This window comes from Cydia strobilella, chromosome 9 (genome assembly GCF_947568885.1).
Source record: "Cydia strobilella chromosome 9, ilCydStro3.1, whole genome shotgun sequence".
In the NCBI taxonomy this organism is placed as follows: Eukaryota; Metazoa; Arthropoda; class Insecta; order Lepidoptera; family Tortricidae; genus Cydia; species Cydia strobilella.
This window is the reverse complement of record NC_086049.1, coordinates 7,297,991-7,313,093: the sequence shown is the minus strand read 5'-3', so window position 1 is coordinate 7,313,093 and position 15,103 is coordinate 7,297,991. Positions and strand designations below refer to the sequence as shown.

The 15,103-nt window shown below is 37.8% G+C and overlaps 3 protein-coding genes across 3 annotated transcripts; 2 read left to right on the top strand and 1 right to left on the bottom strand.

Moving 5' to 3' along the window:
* Positions 1-590: 590 nt before the first annotated feature.
* LOC134744158 (dual specificity mitogen-activated protein kinase kinase 4-like) lies at positions 591-10,366 on the top strand. The gene is made up of 8 exons (XM_063677863.1): positions 591-847; positions 960-1,152; positions 3,590-3,742; positions 4,931-5,075; positions 5,434-5,603; positions 6,693-6,822; positions 8,008-8,228; positions 8,799-10,366. Exons 1-8 carry the CDS (start codon positions 814-816, stop codon positions 8,980-8,982), a joined length of 1,230 nt encoding a protein of 409 aa, XP_063533933.1. The 5' UTR covers positions 591-813; the 3' UTR covers positions 8,983-10,366.
* Positions 10,356-11,129, bottom strand: LOC134744159 (transmembrane protein 186). Its single transcript, XM_063677864.1, has 2 exons — positions 10,778-11,129; positions 10,356-10,697 (listed from the first exon to the last, which is right to left on the bottom strand). The coding sequence occupies exons 1-2, from the start codon at positions 11,067-11,069 to the stop codon at positions 10,402-10,404; spliced, it is 588 nt and encodes a 195-aa protein (XP_063533934.1). The 5' UTR covers positions 11,070-11,129; the 3' UTR covers positions 10,356-10,401.
* A 1,106-nt stretch (positions 11,130-12,235) lies between these two features.
* LOC134744157 (transducin beta-like protein 3) lies at positions 12,236-14,918 on the top strand. Its single transcript, XM_063677862.1, has 2 exons — positions 12,236-12,389; positions 12,547-14,918. The coding sequence occupies exons 1-2, from the start codon at positions 12,367-12,369 to the stop codon at positions 14,903-14,905; spliced, it is 2,382 nt and encodes a 793-aa protein (XP_063533932.1). The 5' UTR covers positions 12,236-12,366; the 3' UTR covers positions 14,906-14,918.
* Positions 14,919-15,103: the final 185 nt, after the last annotated feature.

The following is a 15,103-nucleotide window of genomic DNA, read 5'->3' as shown; positions in this document are numbered from 1 at the left end:
GCAATATGTAGAAGACGTGTACCGTATAGGGTGTTAAATGTGTGTATTCAAGCCACTCCACTCCAATAATATTATGTTTGATGTCGGGGGCTGCAAGCGTTCATCAGTTTCATCACACAACGTTTTGTATTCTTTGCTATGAACTAGCGGTGTGAAGCGCTTAAGCATAGCAACACTGAATAGTCGCGTAAAGAGCTTATTACACTATCCTAATTTAGTGACCCACAAGAGAGACCCGATATACGAGAGAAACAATAGGATGTATCTCTTATCGCGTCAGTAATATTATGTTTGATGTCGGGGGCTGCAAGCGTTCATCAGTTTCATCACACAACGTTTTGTATTCTTTGCTATGAACTAGCGGTGTGAAGCGCTTAAGCATAGCAACACTGAATAGTCGCGTAAAGAGCTTATTACACTATCCTAATTTAGTGACCCACAAGAGAGACCCGATATACGTGAGAAACAATAGGATGTATCTCTTATCGCGTCTCACGTATAGCGGCGTCCCTCTTGTTAGTCACTAAATTTAGCAAAGTGTAATAAGCCCTTAATGGTCGCGTAGCATAGCATACTTATCATGCTGGTAACACAGGTCAATACCTGTCAAACGACGGCAAAAGTACGTTTCTCCGTGTCACTTTGCTGTTGTCGATAAATACATAAATACGATGCATAAATTGAACAAAACAGATTCATGTTGTCCATTATGAAAACTTGACCCGTTTCAATATTCATATCTTCAAATGGAGAGTTGGGGATTCGTTACATACACCAAAGAATAGTGAAAACGTTACAAGCACATCCATTAAAATGTCGAAGAATGGTGAAGTGTCATCAAACCAAGGTATAAAATAAGATATTCCGGCAAATCCCCATATGTTTTAGTTTAATAAAATTGTTTACAAGCGATATTGTTATTAAATTGTGTAAGAATGTGCACGTTGTTAATATTTCAGGACCCAGCAGACCTAGTATGCCGAAACCTGATTTGAATCTGTTCAGTACCGAAAAACGCAAAATTTTGGATCTTCAAATCGGCGGGCCCTCGGGAGATGATGCGGCTTTCGTGCCTTTCGCGAACTCCGCCGCGGCACCGAGACCTCGCATACCGGCGCGCACCATCAGAGATGTGTTGCCTGAAAACGCAAGGTAACTGTGCCCCACTCAACTAGCAGTTCTTTAATTCTCATACATACTGTACTTGTAATGTTTCCTAGTGTTACTATGAATGTTATACTTAATAATCAAACAGATTTTCCAATTTTAGCTTTTTTGCAAGACTCAAAGGATAATTAAATTAAAATCAATAGCGATTTCTCTTTGAAAATGATTGGCGTTCAATCTTTGTTTACACTATTTTATGTAAACTTTGTAGAAGTCTATAAAGCTAACAAGGGTAGTAGGGGATTTTAGTAATGCTAATAGAACCCTGACAGAAACCTATTATAAAGCCCAGTTCTTATTAGTCTGTGCGCAAAGAGAAGAGTCATTGGACATATGAGTCCCAGTACATTCCACGACTCTTCTCTTTCTGAACAAACTAGATTAGCTTATGTAAAATAATCTCCTAAATCCATTTGGTATAATGTTCTATGCCAGAGACGCAAACATTAATTTTTTGCATTGAAAACAGTTACACTAACATGGTTAAATAAAGAAAACTTTACAAATCACAAAAGAAAAGTTTAACATGCAATAAAATTACATCACATAAATAAGACCATTGGATTCACAGACTGGGTAACTAATATATTGTTAGGAAACATGGTCTGCTTGCTTTAAATATGTCAACAGATAAGGTATACCCGGGTAAGACGGGACTTTTTCGGCAAGTTTGAAGGATGTTACAAAAAAATATATTACTTATTTCTCACTAACTTTTACCTCCATGTTTATTGCAAATGATTAAATAGAAAACAAACTTTTATTATTAATTCACTTAATGCCCCTTAATAAAATAGTCTAGGAGTAACCTAAACTCAAAGTTGAATTGCATTTTCTTCAAGACTCCAAGCCAAAACACCTTCTTGGACTAAGATCGGACTAATTGCTAATTTGGACTCTAAAGCAAGGAGAATAAGTTGTATACGTATATTTTCCACACTTTTTTTAAAATTGTATGAACAAGCAGGGGCGTAGCTAGAGGATATGGCGCCCGGGGCAGTCACCAAATTGCGCTCCCTGATGACTGACGAAAGTTCCCCTGCTGCTACTTGCCCCCCTCTGCCCCCCCTAGTTACGCCACTGGTAACACGACTGACACGGGATGAAATGGCGTCACATATTGTATTGCTAGTGATGTAAAATAACTACTATTTAGGAAGCAATTGCGATCATACGATCTTACCCTCCATCCGATCTTACACGGGTATACCTTAGGCCAGGATTACACTCATAAGTTTTACTTACGTAAGTAGGGACACAGCTATACTACAGAATGAGATATGAATATCGTTATCTCATTCTAGCAAATAGCTTTGTCCCTACTTACGTAAGTAAAACTTACGAGTGTAATCCTGGCCTTATACAGTTTTTTTTTACGTGTAAATACTCAGATTTTTTAGTGTACAAGCTATTTAATGGCCAGGTGACTCTCATGTAATGCATAAAGCAAAAAAACCGGCCAAGTACGAGTCGGACTCGCGTACGAAGGGTTCCGTACCATTACGCAAAAAACGGCCAAAAAATCACGTTTGTTGTATGGGAGCCCCCACTTAAATATTTATTTTATTCTGTTTTTAGTATTTTTTGTTATAGCGGCAACAGAAATACATCATCTGTGAAAATTTCAACTGTCTAGCTATCACGCTTCATGAGATACAGCCTGGTGACAGACAGACAGACGGACAGCAGAGTCTTAGTAATAGGGTCTTGTTTTTACCCTTTGGGTACGGAACCCTGAGAAGGTTGGCTGTATTGAGGAGTGCCAAGTCTACTTATGGTTAGGTCAGCACCTAATTCTAGAAACTGATTTTATCCATATTTTAAATAAGCAAGCAGTGTTATACCTCGAGTGACTCAGATCAGGAGGTAATCACCCCCAGTTTTGGCACAAATTCAATTTGGCAAAAATATTGTCTTTGATTACCATGATAGTTATTCATGACTTATGACATAAAACTGTTTAATAGATTATATTGCATATACTGTATATTAAAATTCGTCTCAATGTTTCAATATTTTTAATATTAATTATTTTGTTTTTCCTCTGTATCCCGTTAACCATGAATACTGTAAAGGGTTCAAAACGTCAGGATGTATTTTAAATCCGTTGTATGCGTTGTAATACTTGTAATCTGTTAAAATAGTTTTATTTCATAGTCATACTTGTGCTAACTTTGGGCATGAATACTAAAGTGATGTTTATTATTAAAGTTTATTAATGGTGTATTTATCATGTGCTCATTGAAAATCCTCTAGTTCCTTTACTACGATAAAGACATTTTATATAATTTCTCATATCAACCCTCTTAAGATAATAATTATAATAAACTTTAATAATAAATATCACTTTCATGTTCGTGCCCCGAGTAGGCTAGTTAGCACGCGTATGTTCATTATATATCATGTGAGATTTTATCTGCAGGGATAGATGCAGGATTTATCCGTCTATGCAGTCGTCGGGTAAGCTGCAGCTGTCTGCGACAGAAATTTATGATTTTACCGCTGATGACCTGATTGATCTGGGAGAAATTGGACGTGGTGCCTTTGGAGCTGTAAATAAGATGGTTCATAGGAAGTGAGTACCTATAAGTAGTTTCATGTCAATGAATGTCTGTTGTTTTTTTTTTTATGATTTACATCATTGCACAAAAGAAAAAAGAACCGGCCAAGTGCGAGTCGGACTCGCGCACCGAGGGTTCCGTACTTTTTAGTATTTTTTGTTATAGCGGCAACAGCAATACATCATCTGCGAAAATTTCAACTGTCTAGCTATCACGGTTCATGAGATACAGCCTGGTGACAGACGGACAGCGGAGTCTTAGTAATAGGGTCCCGTTTTTACCCTTTGGGTACGGAACCCTAAAAGATATTAAGTGTCATAGTATAATAATAAACTGAAATAGGTATCATACACTAAAGAAAATGTGGCCAAGTCCACCGGTGGCCGAGGCGGGAATCGAACCCACGTCTTCAGCTTAGTATAGCCGTGGACTAAAGGACATATATATAGGTAGTAGTGTGACTACTTAAAAAACACAAATCAAAATATTTCATAAAAATAATTTGATTTGTTCCCTAGTTGAATTAGTATAATAAGTCATAACCATAGAGTAACTTATACTAGAGCGATACTGTCATAGTAAATTTTGTAACCCCAGTAAATTCACTGCCATCTGTCGACACACTTTAAAACTAAAAATGAAGATTTATAAAAATACGATAAAATGTATTTAAATATGGATAAATGATTTTTTTTATTTGCATTAATTATTTTTATGATTTTGACCCATGTTCTTTCACTGATATGCGTTGAAATTGTTAAATAACAAACGAAACCGTCAACGCCATCTATACGACAGTAGGCCAAAGCTAGTAGCGCCCTCTGAACCAGAATCAAATTTTCTTGATTTTCGAGGCACGTTTTTTCCTTAGACTGTATCCATCTATTACGGAGTTATATCTATCTTTGGTCATAACTAAAGAACATTGCATGAATAACTGCCCTTACTGGGATTCAAACTCAGGATCACCAGTTTAATGGCAGTTTCACTACCAACTAGGCAAAATGGCAGTTGAACTATTGTCTTGTAAACCTTCATTTCCTTATTATTATTTACTATTATTATTAATCCTTGAAGTGGCACGTAATTTTGAGTTGTTGGAACTTTAATTTAATATTAATTAATGAAATTTCATATTTTAATGGCGTAATTGACCGGGAGCGGTTCCCGCACTTGAAGAGTCATGGTATTATTTGAAACAGAACAAACCGTGTGATGGCTGTGAAACGCATCCGCTCCACCGTGGACGAGAAGGAGCAGAAACAGCTGCTCATGGACCTGGAGGTGGTCATGAAGAGCAATGACTGTGTATATATCGTGCAGTTCTATGGAGCGCTGTTCAAAGAGGTAATTATCTTATTCATTCCACGACCGATTGGCTTCAAGTTGGCAGTTACCTCCCGGCCCGTTTCCCCGCGCCATCCCATCTGACGCCTTATCCACTTAAAATAAATTTTCCTGTTCCTGAAATTTAATTATGCTGGAGTACAAGTTTTTAACTAAAAAATGAAAAAAAATGTGCCCCCGTTACTTTCTGTTTTCTCTCCTGAAACTAGAGCGAAATTGAACCGTTTTCGGTCTGAGTGTTGCGTTGGTAGTTTTTTGTCAAGATGAAAACCCTGTGCATATTTGGATATTTCCTAATATCATTTTCGGAATTCTAAAATACACCATTTTGTTATTTACCATTTTACAAAAATTTCAGGGTGACTGTTGGATTTGTATGGAGCTGATGGACACCTCTTTAGATAAATATTATAAGTTCATATGCGAGCGGATGCAAACACGAATACCAGAAACCATTATAGCTAAGATAACCCTAGCTACCGTGAAAGCTTTAAATTATTTAAAAGAGAAGCTAAAAATTATTCATAGGTAAGTAAACCGAATATTATATGACTTTGAAATGTTGATACTCATACTCATTTATTTATAATAATATTACATATTATTATTATTATCGTCATAATTGGATTTACATAATATATTCAATGTATTCAAATAATCATAAATTAGAGTAAAATAAAACAATATAAAAATAACACATTTCAATTATCCAATAATTATAATTATATTATTTTTTTGTGATATTCTCGAGTAGGAAGGGTTTACTGTACTGCCATAAATAGTTTTAATAAGCTTAAGTACGTGAAAGGAGAGATTTTATAAATGTATTTATTTCTGAGAACATCAATATTGTCTCCTAGCTCATTAGCCATGAGACCATAAATAAAAGAACAAGTTATTTTTAGGGTTTCGTACCTCAACAAAAAAATGTAACCCTTATAGGATCACTCGTGCGTCTGTCTGTCTGTCTGTCCGTCCGTCCGTCTGTACATATCAAATGAAAGAGCTTATTGTGAGTATCTCAAATTTGATACTAAAATAATAAATTATAATTTTAGGATAAACAGTTTAGAAGTTATTCAAGAAAATGGGCAAAAAATGACCATTCCCCCCCTTTATCTCCGAAACTACTGGGTCTAAAATTTTGAAAAAAATACACTAAATAGTTATTTACCTATAGATGACATTCCTGTCATCTATAGGTAAATAACCTATTAGAAATGTGCAGTCAAGCGTGAGTCGGACTTAATCACTTTTTAATCCGACCCCTACGGGATTTTAAAGACAATTCACTCGCGTTTCACATAAAAAAATGAATTGTTAAAAATTGTGTAATGGACGGAACCCTTGGAACGCGAGTCTGACTCGCACTTTTCTCATTTAGAACCTATTTCTTTTTGTAATTCAGTTGAAATATTTCGCCTATATCAGCAGCTAAGCCACGAATCGATGGGGTTGGCAACTGTCAAAGGTTTGCATAGATGGCGGCATCATAGCAGGCATCATATTATTATTATTATACACTTTTTAATATAATTGTATGATGATGATGATATTGTGTAGGTGATGTGGGGTGGTATTGTGTGATGTTTATTGTGTATTATGTACTTGTCACAGGGATGTAAAGCCATCAAACATCCTGCTAGACAGAAGGGGCAATATTAAGTTATGTGACTTCGGTATTTCGGGCAAGCTGGTGGACTCGATAGCCCGGACTCGGGACGCCGGGTGCCGTCCGTACATGGCGGTGAGTACTGTTCTAAAGCCTGACCAGGAATATATGATCACGCGCCATGTTGCGGAATTTCACTGGAACTAATTTTTCCATACTATACTGAACTATCACATGAGAATAACAGCGCCCTTATGGACGGTATAGAAAGGACGACAATCTCTTATGGCAGAACTATTGCAAAAGTGACCAGCTTTCAGCTTTAAATAATAGTTCCTAATCTCTCCGATGGCGCTAGTTAGGCTCTGGGACATGAGTATAACATGAACCATATAAGACAAAAAATAACCCGACCAATTTATGTAGGTTGTTTTTGGTAGTACTTCGGTGTATGGTGGCGCCGCCTAATTACTGTTTTTTGATGGACACTTTTCATACATAGAGATTTGGCTCCTTTATAAAGTCTCCATGAGCGCCCTCTTGACAATGATAATATTACTGGTCGGGCTTTTGAGACTTTGTGTAGTATTTCTTTGACATAAAATAGATGTAGGTAATATAAGTTTAACCTTTTCGACGCCGTGTCATACAAAAGCCGTCACTCAGACTCCACGTCACCGAAGTGTCAAAACTGAAATTGAACTTTATGCATATGCACGTAGGTCTATGTTGCTCAATGTAACGGTATGTGTTGCATACTTACATAAAATGGGGCATTTTCTAAAAAAGGGACCTTATTGTCGATGGCGCTTACGTAGCATAGCATCGTTTATAATGGCGTAAGCGCCATCGACAATAACGTCGCTTTTTATAGAAAATACCACAAATACTTACTCTCTGTATCAAGCGGGAAATTATCTGGAGTGAAGCTCGCGGCAAGCTCGGACCTTTGGCTCAAGGACCGTTCGTACTCCCTCCCGTAGGCGAGGCGGGATGCTTTCAACAGAAAGGAAACAACGTTTACCAAAAGTTAACTATATTGCGAGATAGCGCGACATGGCGGACTCAAAACCGTCAGTGGCGTCGAAAAGGTTAACGTGTGTAGCGTCCAATTATAAAACGGTTTCGATCTAGTTTTTTGCATGAGAGGACTTGATGCTAGTGGAGGGGACAACCCAGTGGGAATCGAATTCTATGGACACCTTGACACTGGTAACTAGTGAGTAGTGACCTACCTGAAACAGTCTAAATATGTCTGTAAACTTATGACAAAAATAAGTAAGATTGTTTGAATAAGGTGTACTCGTACTGTGATCGCAGCCGGAGCGCATCGACCCGGGGCGCGCGCGCGGGTACGACGTGCGCTCGGACGTGTGGTCGCTCGGCATCACGCTCATGGAGGTGGCCACCGGCGCCTTCCCCTACCCGCGCTGGGGCTCCGTGTTCGAGCAGCTGCAGCAGGTGGTGCAGGGCGACCCGCCGCGCCTCACCAACGCCAACAACGCCTTCTCCAATAACTTCGTCAATTTCGTCAACACTTGGTGAGTTATCTGCCTGACTGCGGTAAAACGTGCTGACTACCATAATTGATTAACTTACATACTTGGTAAACGCAATGAATCCTAAGAAACCTGTTAACGTTTCAGAAAAAAATATTAAGATTGTTCCGTACAAAATGGTTTACAATACAAAATATTAGAATGCTGAAAATCATATTTTGTAAGTGTAAATATGCGTAATAAATTAATTAAAAATAATTAAAGTATAATTAAAGTGACGAGTGGCGAAAGACAGGGGAGGCCTTTGCCCAGCCGTGGGACACAATATAGGCTATGAAAAAAATAAAATAAAGTATATAATATAATGCTAAGCATCACGTCACTGCAAACGCAAATCGCGCACAGACAAGTTTTCAAACCTTGACAGCTTGGACCGTTTTTGCGCGAAATTTAAACACTAAACTAATTATACGATTTTTTATTAATTAATTAATAAAAATTAAAAAATATTTTTTTTGCAATAATCACGTGTCTATCTATAAAATGAAAACAGTTCTAAAAAAATGTCAACATCCCTATTATTAGAAATTTGAACATTATTTTTAATTACAGCCTCATCAAAGAAGAGAATCAGCGTCCAAAATACAACAGGCTGTTGGAACACCCCTTCATCAAAGGCATAGACCAGAGCCGGGCAGAGGTAGCGGCGCATGTCTGCGAAGTGCTGGACGCCATGGAGCGGAACGGAGTCAGCCCCTTTACCACGGACCAGCCTGCACAGGCCTGGCTAGACTAAGGAACGCCTTATCCGTGTCTATGGTCAGGGCTGATGGTCAGACACAATGTCTATGTCTAAGCATGTGCTGACAGTCTGCAAGAACCACATTATCTATAAAGGCTTAACAATCACACTCATGCTATTGCCTAATTAGGCAACTACCTATGGGGCCAGTGCGTTAACACCTCAAATAGAGACCTAGGCCAAATTTGCTTTATCTAGAAGTCAGTACTAAACTAAATCTGGCTCTAGTTGGCATCAATCAGAACATGAACATGCATCAGAGCACCAGTGTTGACACTGAATGCTGCAAGGAAAACAACCTAAAACATTGGTTGATCCAGGCTTGCAACCCACCCACTGAATTGTTCACGATATCTCACTTGCAAACTTACTCCTTCACATCTGTTAGGTAGCCTTACACGTTTGTAACAATTATGCAGTCAGAGTGGATCACATTTTATCACCAATTAATATAATGTCATTGATTCTGAGTGACTGGCTTACCTTCCATGGCCATATTTGAGTTGTCCTTACTTGGGGCAAATTTGCATTTCATTGATTATCTTTCCATGCGAGAGGAAAGATCTATAGTATATTAATAATTATGTTTAGAGTTGTGCTATTCTTTAGAACATTTTCATTATGGAAAACATTGTTAGTCATGAATGTTTATCATACAAATTTGAAAATGTTCTTGTGAATGGGATAGTTCTAATTATGTTAGTTCAAGTAGTAAAAATTCTTATCTTAAATATGTAATCTTTACCATGAAGTTCACAGAAATGTTTTGAAGAACATTTAGTATGGTTCTGTAACCAATCTCTATTTGCACTCCGGGTTCTCCACTTTATTGTATATTTTATCAAATGGCATGTAAATATTTATTATCTATTCTATGCTGTCTTGTGTATGTACTTTTATATAGTAAATCATTTTATAATATTAAAGTTTTATATCATCATCAGTTGTTATCAGTTAGCCTGGTCATGAACTTACACAGTGCCGACTTGGCTTCTTTGAGAACCTGGTTTAATACCTTAATATGGATGTAAAAAGTTGTATCTGTGTGTGTGAATTGCTTGAAATTAGTTTCTTTGGCTAATGAAATGAAATACTTGTTTTAGACTTGGGGCGTACAATATGTAGGTAATTTTATAAATTTGTATATACAGACGGATAATAATAATGAAAGTGAGTGATGGCATGTAATTCATTTCAATGCATTAATTTATGGCAGCAAAACACTTCAATTATTAACTGCAATAATACTTCACTACTACTACACTACTTAAACAATATCTCAAATGTATTTGTTTTGGGTCTCATGACTATAATGTATTATGTATGGTATAGATTGAATTGAATAGATAATTAATGAAATAAATTAGTATTTTACAAATATTATCTTTAATTCTAATATAGTTTAATCCAAGCTTATTCTATAACCTGTCCCATTTTTGTAGAATTAAGGACTTTCCCGAATTTTATAAACAGCTTATACTTGGTACCATCAGTAAGTTGAGGTGAAAGATAAATTGCATCCATTTTTTTTTGTTTCATGTCAAGAAGTGGTATCCATTCATCTGCAGACACTATTCGATCTCTTCTACGGCCCCAGAAATCCACTGATGATATTTTAATCAGTTTATTATCTTCACTGATGTACAGAAATCCAATTGCATTATTGAGTGGTAAACTTGCCAAAGAAAATAGGGTTGCGCCAGTAACACCTATAAGCAGACAATTGTTTATAAGATTTGGAATATAACTACTAGACTTGCCTTCAATATTTTAAACGAAATTTGCTTACCTATGTATGAAGCTGCAAGGAACGTATTTTCAGGAAAAACACTAAGTGTCTCCAATAAGCCACAGCCTGGTATGGCTAAAGAAGTGCCAATTATATGATACAATTTCATCCTATTTAATGTAGCGACATGTCGAACAAATGGAAATGAAAATACGTTTTCAAATTTTTCTGTGCAGTCATGGTCGTGGCTGACTTTTGCGGAACAAGACCTTATTAGCCACGTATTACGGATCGCGGTCCATGTGGAGTTATGTGAAAAAATATTATTTACAAAATAAGTACCAATACGCATTTTAAAGTTATATTTACATAAGATTCTCAACTTAACCTAAAAAATAATGTCAGCTGTGAGTGGTACGGTCCAAAACAATGCTGCGTTTTCCCATCATTAATCTAGTATATTTTCTATAGATGTGCTCCGCTCCAGACTACGCGGCGCGAAGCTGCGAACGCGAGTATGGAGTCGATTTCGCTGATTAGCGAACTAGACTCCACACTCGCGTTCGCGGCTTCGTGCACGAGTGTGGAGGGTCCTACGCGTGCGCCCGTGAGGGACAGAACATAAGCAATGCGACAAAATTAAACACGTTTTAACATTCCTGACAATAACCTACGTAACTTGGTCGGGTTATTTCTAAATCGTAACTCGCACACGAGTGTGGAGGGGGCTATACTAAATTTACCATAGAGGTACAATAATATAGAAAGGAAATGGCCCCTCCACCAGTTGACTGAATGAGATGCTTAGGATGCTTTTATTCTTATGGAACTTTCAGTAGGAGTAGCAGAGAAAGCGTTATTATTGTTTGTCCTTGTTACAGTCACATTTTTTTTTATTCCTCACCGTAAATTTGTATGGTTTACGGTGGGCTACAAATCTACTCGACCAATCATATTGTAGCATTGCGTATGTTCTGTCCCTCACGGACGCACACGTATAGCACATCTATCTATATGCATGCTAGGTCTATGAAATTGACGGTGGGAAATAAAAAAAGGAAAAAAGTGAGACTGTGACAAGGACAAAGCGTAATAACGCTTTCTCTGCTACTCCTACTGAAAGTTCCATAAGAGCATCTCGTTCGGTCATCTCCCGGCTCTACCATTTCCTCTCTATACTATGGTACCATACCTCTGTTTTTTACTGTATACTTAGTACTTACTTAGTTATCTGTGGAATCGCAGATCGTCAAAACGTCATCTTGGCAATCTTAGCATTTGGTATTTGTTTTATTTTTTGTCGATAAAAATGATAACATATTATGTATCGCCCCAGAGGTACCACGGAAAATTTATCGATAAATGCTGGGAATGCGTGCGTACAGCACTATTCGTTTCGCTATGTTGGCACTCACGTTTGACGTGTGTCATATTGTGCGTGTGTCACTAAATTGATTCCATTGGCCAGTAAAGAAGTCCCGTGGTCCCGTCTCTTAAAACGTAGTGGTTATATACTCTTTGGTTTGGTATTGTCAACGCTCAACGCTCACAACACACATGGGACGGATGGTGGATTCAGTGTTGTTTTGAAGATTATTAAATAAAATACGTGGTAATTTGTCAACAGAGTAATACGTATGTAACACATAATGTCGCTTTTACTCAAAGAAGTGTAAGTATTACAGGCTTTTTTCTTTCTACCAACGTTCACATTGTGTTGATCCAACATAACCTTAGCTGGACAAAAAACGTTTTATTTCTAACTTTAATATAATTGCATGTGAGTACTAGTTATAATTCTAAACTATATTGTTTCTCGTCTATTGCAGGTATGAGAAAAATGCAGAATATACAGCTTTCTACACTGGAGGAGACATTTCTTGGACCATTGATGGGTCGCATCTACTCTGTTTATGCAGCGACGCGATTCAAGTGATTGATGTCAATACATGTTCGCAAGTCCTGGTCATTGGAGAGTCAAATGAAGAAACAGAAGGTGACCCCATATACTCATTTAAACTATCACATAACAATGAAGTGGTTGTTACTGCACATAAAAGTGGGTTGATGAAACTATGGGATAGGCACACTGGTAAACAAATGAAGATGTGGAGATCAGGGCATAAAGGTCCTGTTGCCAGGCTCGCCTTTGATTCCACTGATTCCAGCATTTCCTCAGGTGGCTCTGATGGCAACATTAGAGTATGGGACCTAGATCACCACACATGTACAAGTAGCCTCAGAGGAGCCATGGGTGTCTTTAGTGTTCTAGAATATCACCCAGACACATCCAAACAACTTATTATTGGTGCAGCTGATGACACCAAGATCAGATCTTGGAACTCTAAGACAGGTAAGGAACATGTTGTTTATTCCGGACATTTCAGTAAGATCACTTCTCTACAATTCACACCGGATGGTCAGCACATGGTCAGTGCTGGTAGAGACAGGGTTTTAATCCTCTGGAACTTAGATGAGAGTAAGGCATTGAGGACTGTGCCAGTTTATGAGAGTATTGAAGCCATGGTGCTGCTACCTCCTTCCTTTAAGGTGCCAAATTTTAAGAAGAAACTGGAAACTGAAGGCATTTATATTGCTTGTGCAGGTGAAAAAGGCATTGTAAAAGTTTGGAATGTGCAAACAAGCCGCATCATGTATGAACAAACCAACAGCCTTGTGTCACCTGCACAGGAGGAGGGTGGCTTGGCCATTACTCATCTGTTATTCAATCAGGCAAGAAACATGTTATCTGTGGTCACGGTGGACCATAATATCATTCTCCATGAACTGGAAACATTTGATTGCATGAAGCAGTTGGTTGGATTTACTGATGAAATATTGGATGTGATATTGATTGGGAAAAATGAGGGGCACCTAGTTGTCGCTACAAACAGTCCTGATCTAAAATATTATGATTTAGAATCAATGAACTGCCAAATTGTAAAAGGGCACACAGACATAGTTTTAGCATTAGCTAAATTCCCAACCAAACCTGAAATGTTTGTATCATCAGGGAAAGACAATGCTGTTAGAATTTGGCTCCAGAGCGACAACAATGAAATCATATGTCTAGGAGTTGGAGCAAGGCACACAGCATCTGTAGGATCTGTGTTCACATCTCAAATTTCAAATGATTTTTTTACCTCAGTTGGTCAAGATAATTGCCTGAAGGTTTGGACAGTGCCCAAAGACATAGAGTCTGCAGGACATAAACTTAAGTCAAGCCACACTGAGCTGGCTCATCAAATGGATATCAACTGTATCACAGTTTCACCAAATGATAAAATGATTGCTACAGGTTCACAAGACAAAACTGCTAAACTTTGGACCAATGATTTAAGTCTATTGGGAGTGTTGAAGGGTCACAGGAGAGGAGTGTGGTGCACCAGATTCTCTCCTGTGGACCAAGTTGTGCTCACATCATCAGCTGATGCTACTGTAAAACTGTGGTCTATAGCAGATTTGAGTTGCTTAAAATCATTTGAAGGCCATGAAAGCTCTGTCCTTAAAATAGAGTTTTTGTCTAAAGGTCAACAGATAATATCTAGTGGAGCAGATGGTCTCTTGAAATTGTGGAATATTAAATCTTCAGAATGTAAGATGTCCTCTGATATACATGATGGCAAAATTTGGGCCATGGCTCTCAGTAAGGATGAGTCAACAATTGTAACTGGTGGCTCAGATTCTAAATTAATTAAATTCCTTGATGTTACTTTAGAAAGAAGAGAAAAGATGGCTAAAGAGAGAGAAGAAATGATTTTGCAAGAACAGGAGTTGGCAAATCTACTCCATGACAAAAAGCTCATAAAGGCTTTGAAATTAGCATTAAGAATGGAAAGACCTTTCCAAGTCTTAAAAATTGTAAATGAGGTTTTGAAGGCAGGAAATGACAAACTTTATGAGACACTGAAGGAAATCAACCACACCCAGAAAGAGACTTTGTTGAGATTTGCATCTGAGTGGAATACTAACAACAAGACCTGCCATGCAGCCCAGTTGGTCTTTAACATTTTAGCCCCAGAGATAATATCAGGAAATTTGAAAATGCCAGCCCTGGCTAGCTTTATTGAAGGAGCATTACCATACAGTGAAAGACATTTTGAACGATTAACAAATTTATTACAAGACCTCAACTTTATCACCTACACTGTCAATTGTATGCAACCACATGCTATTAAAGATAATTAAATTGATCATACTTCAAACTTTTTTTCCAATATTAACCTCAAAGCCCTACTAAATTCCTGGTCCAAGTACGAAACATTACAAAAACCTCGAAAGGAAGTTCAAGTTCGACAACAGCGCGGCAAGCCTGCTTACAAAATAAATTCGACTCGCACGTACAGTACATGCGCATCCACGAACCTACAACATGTACCTACTTAA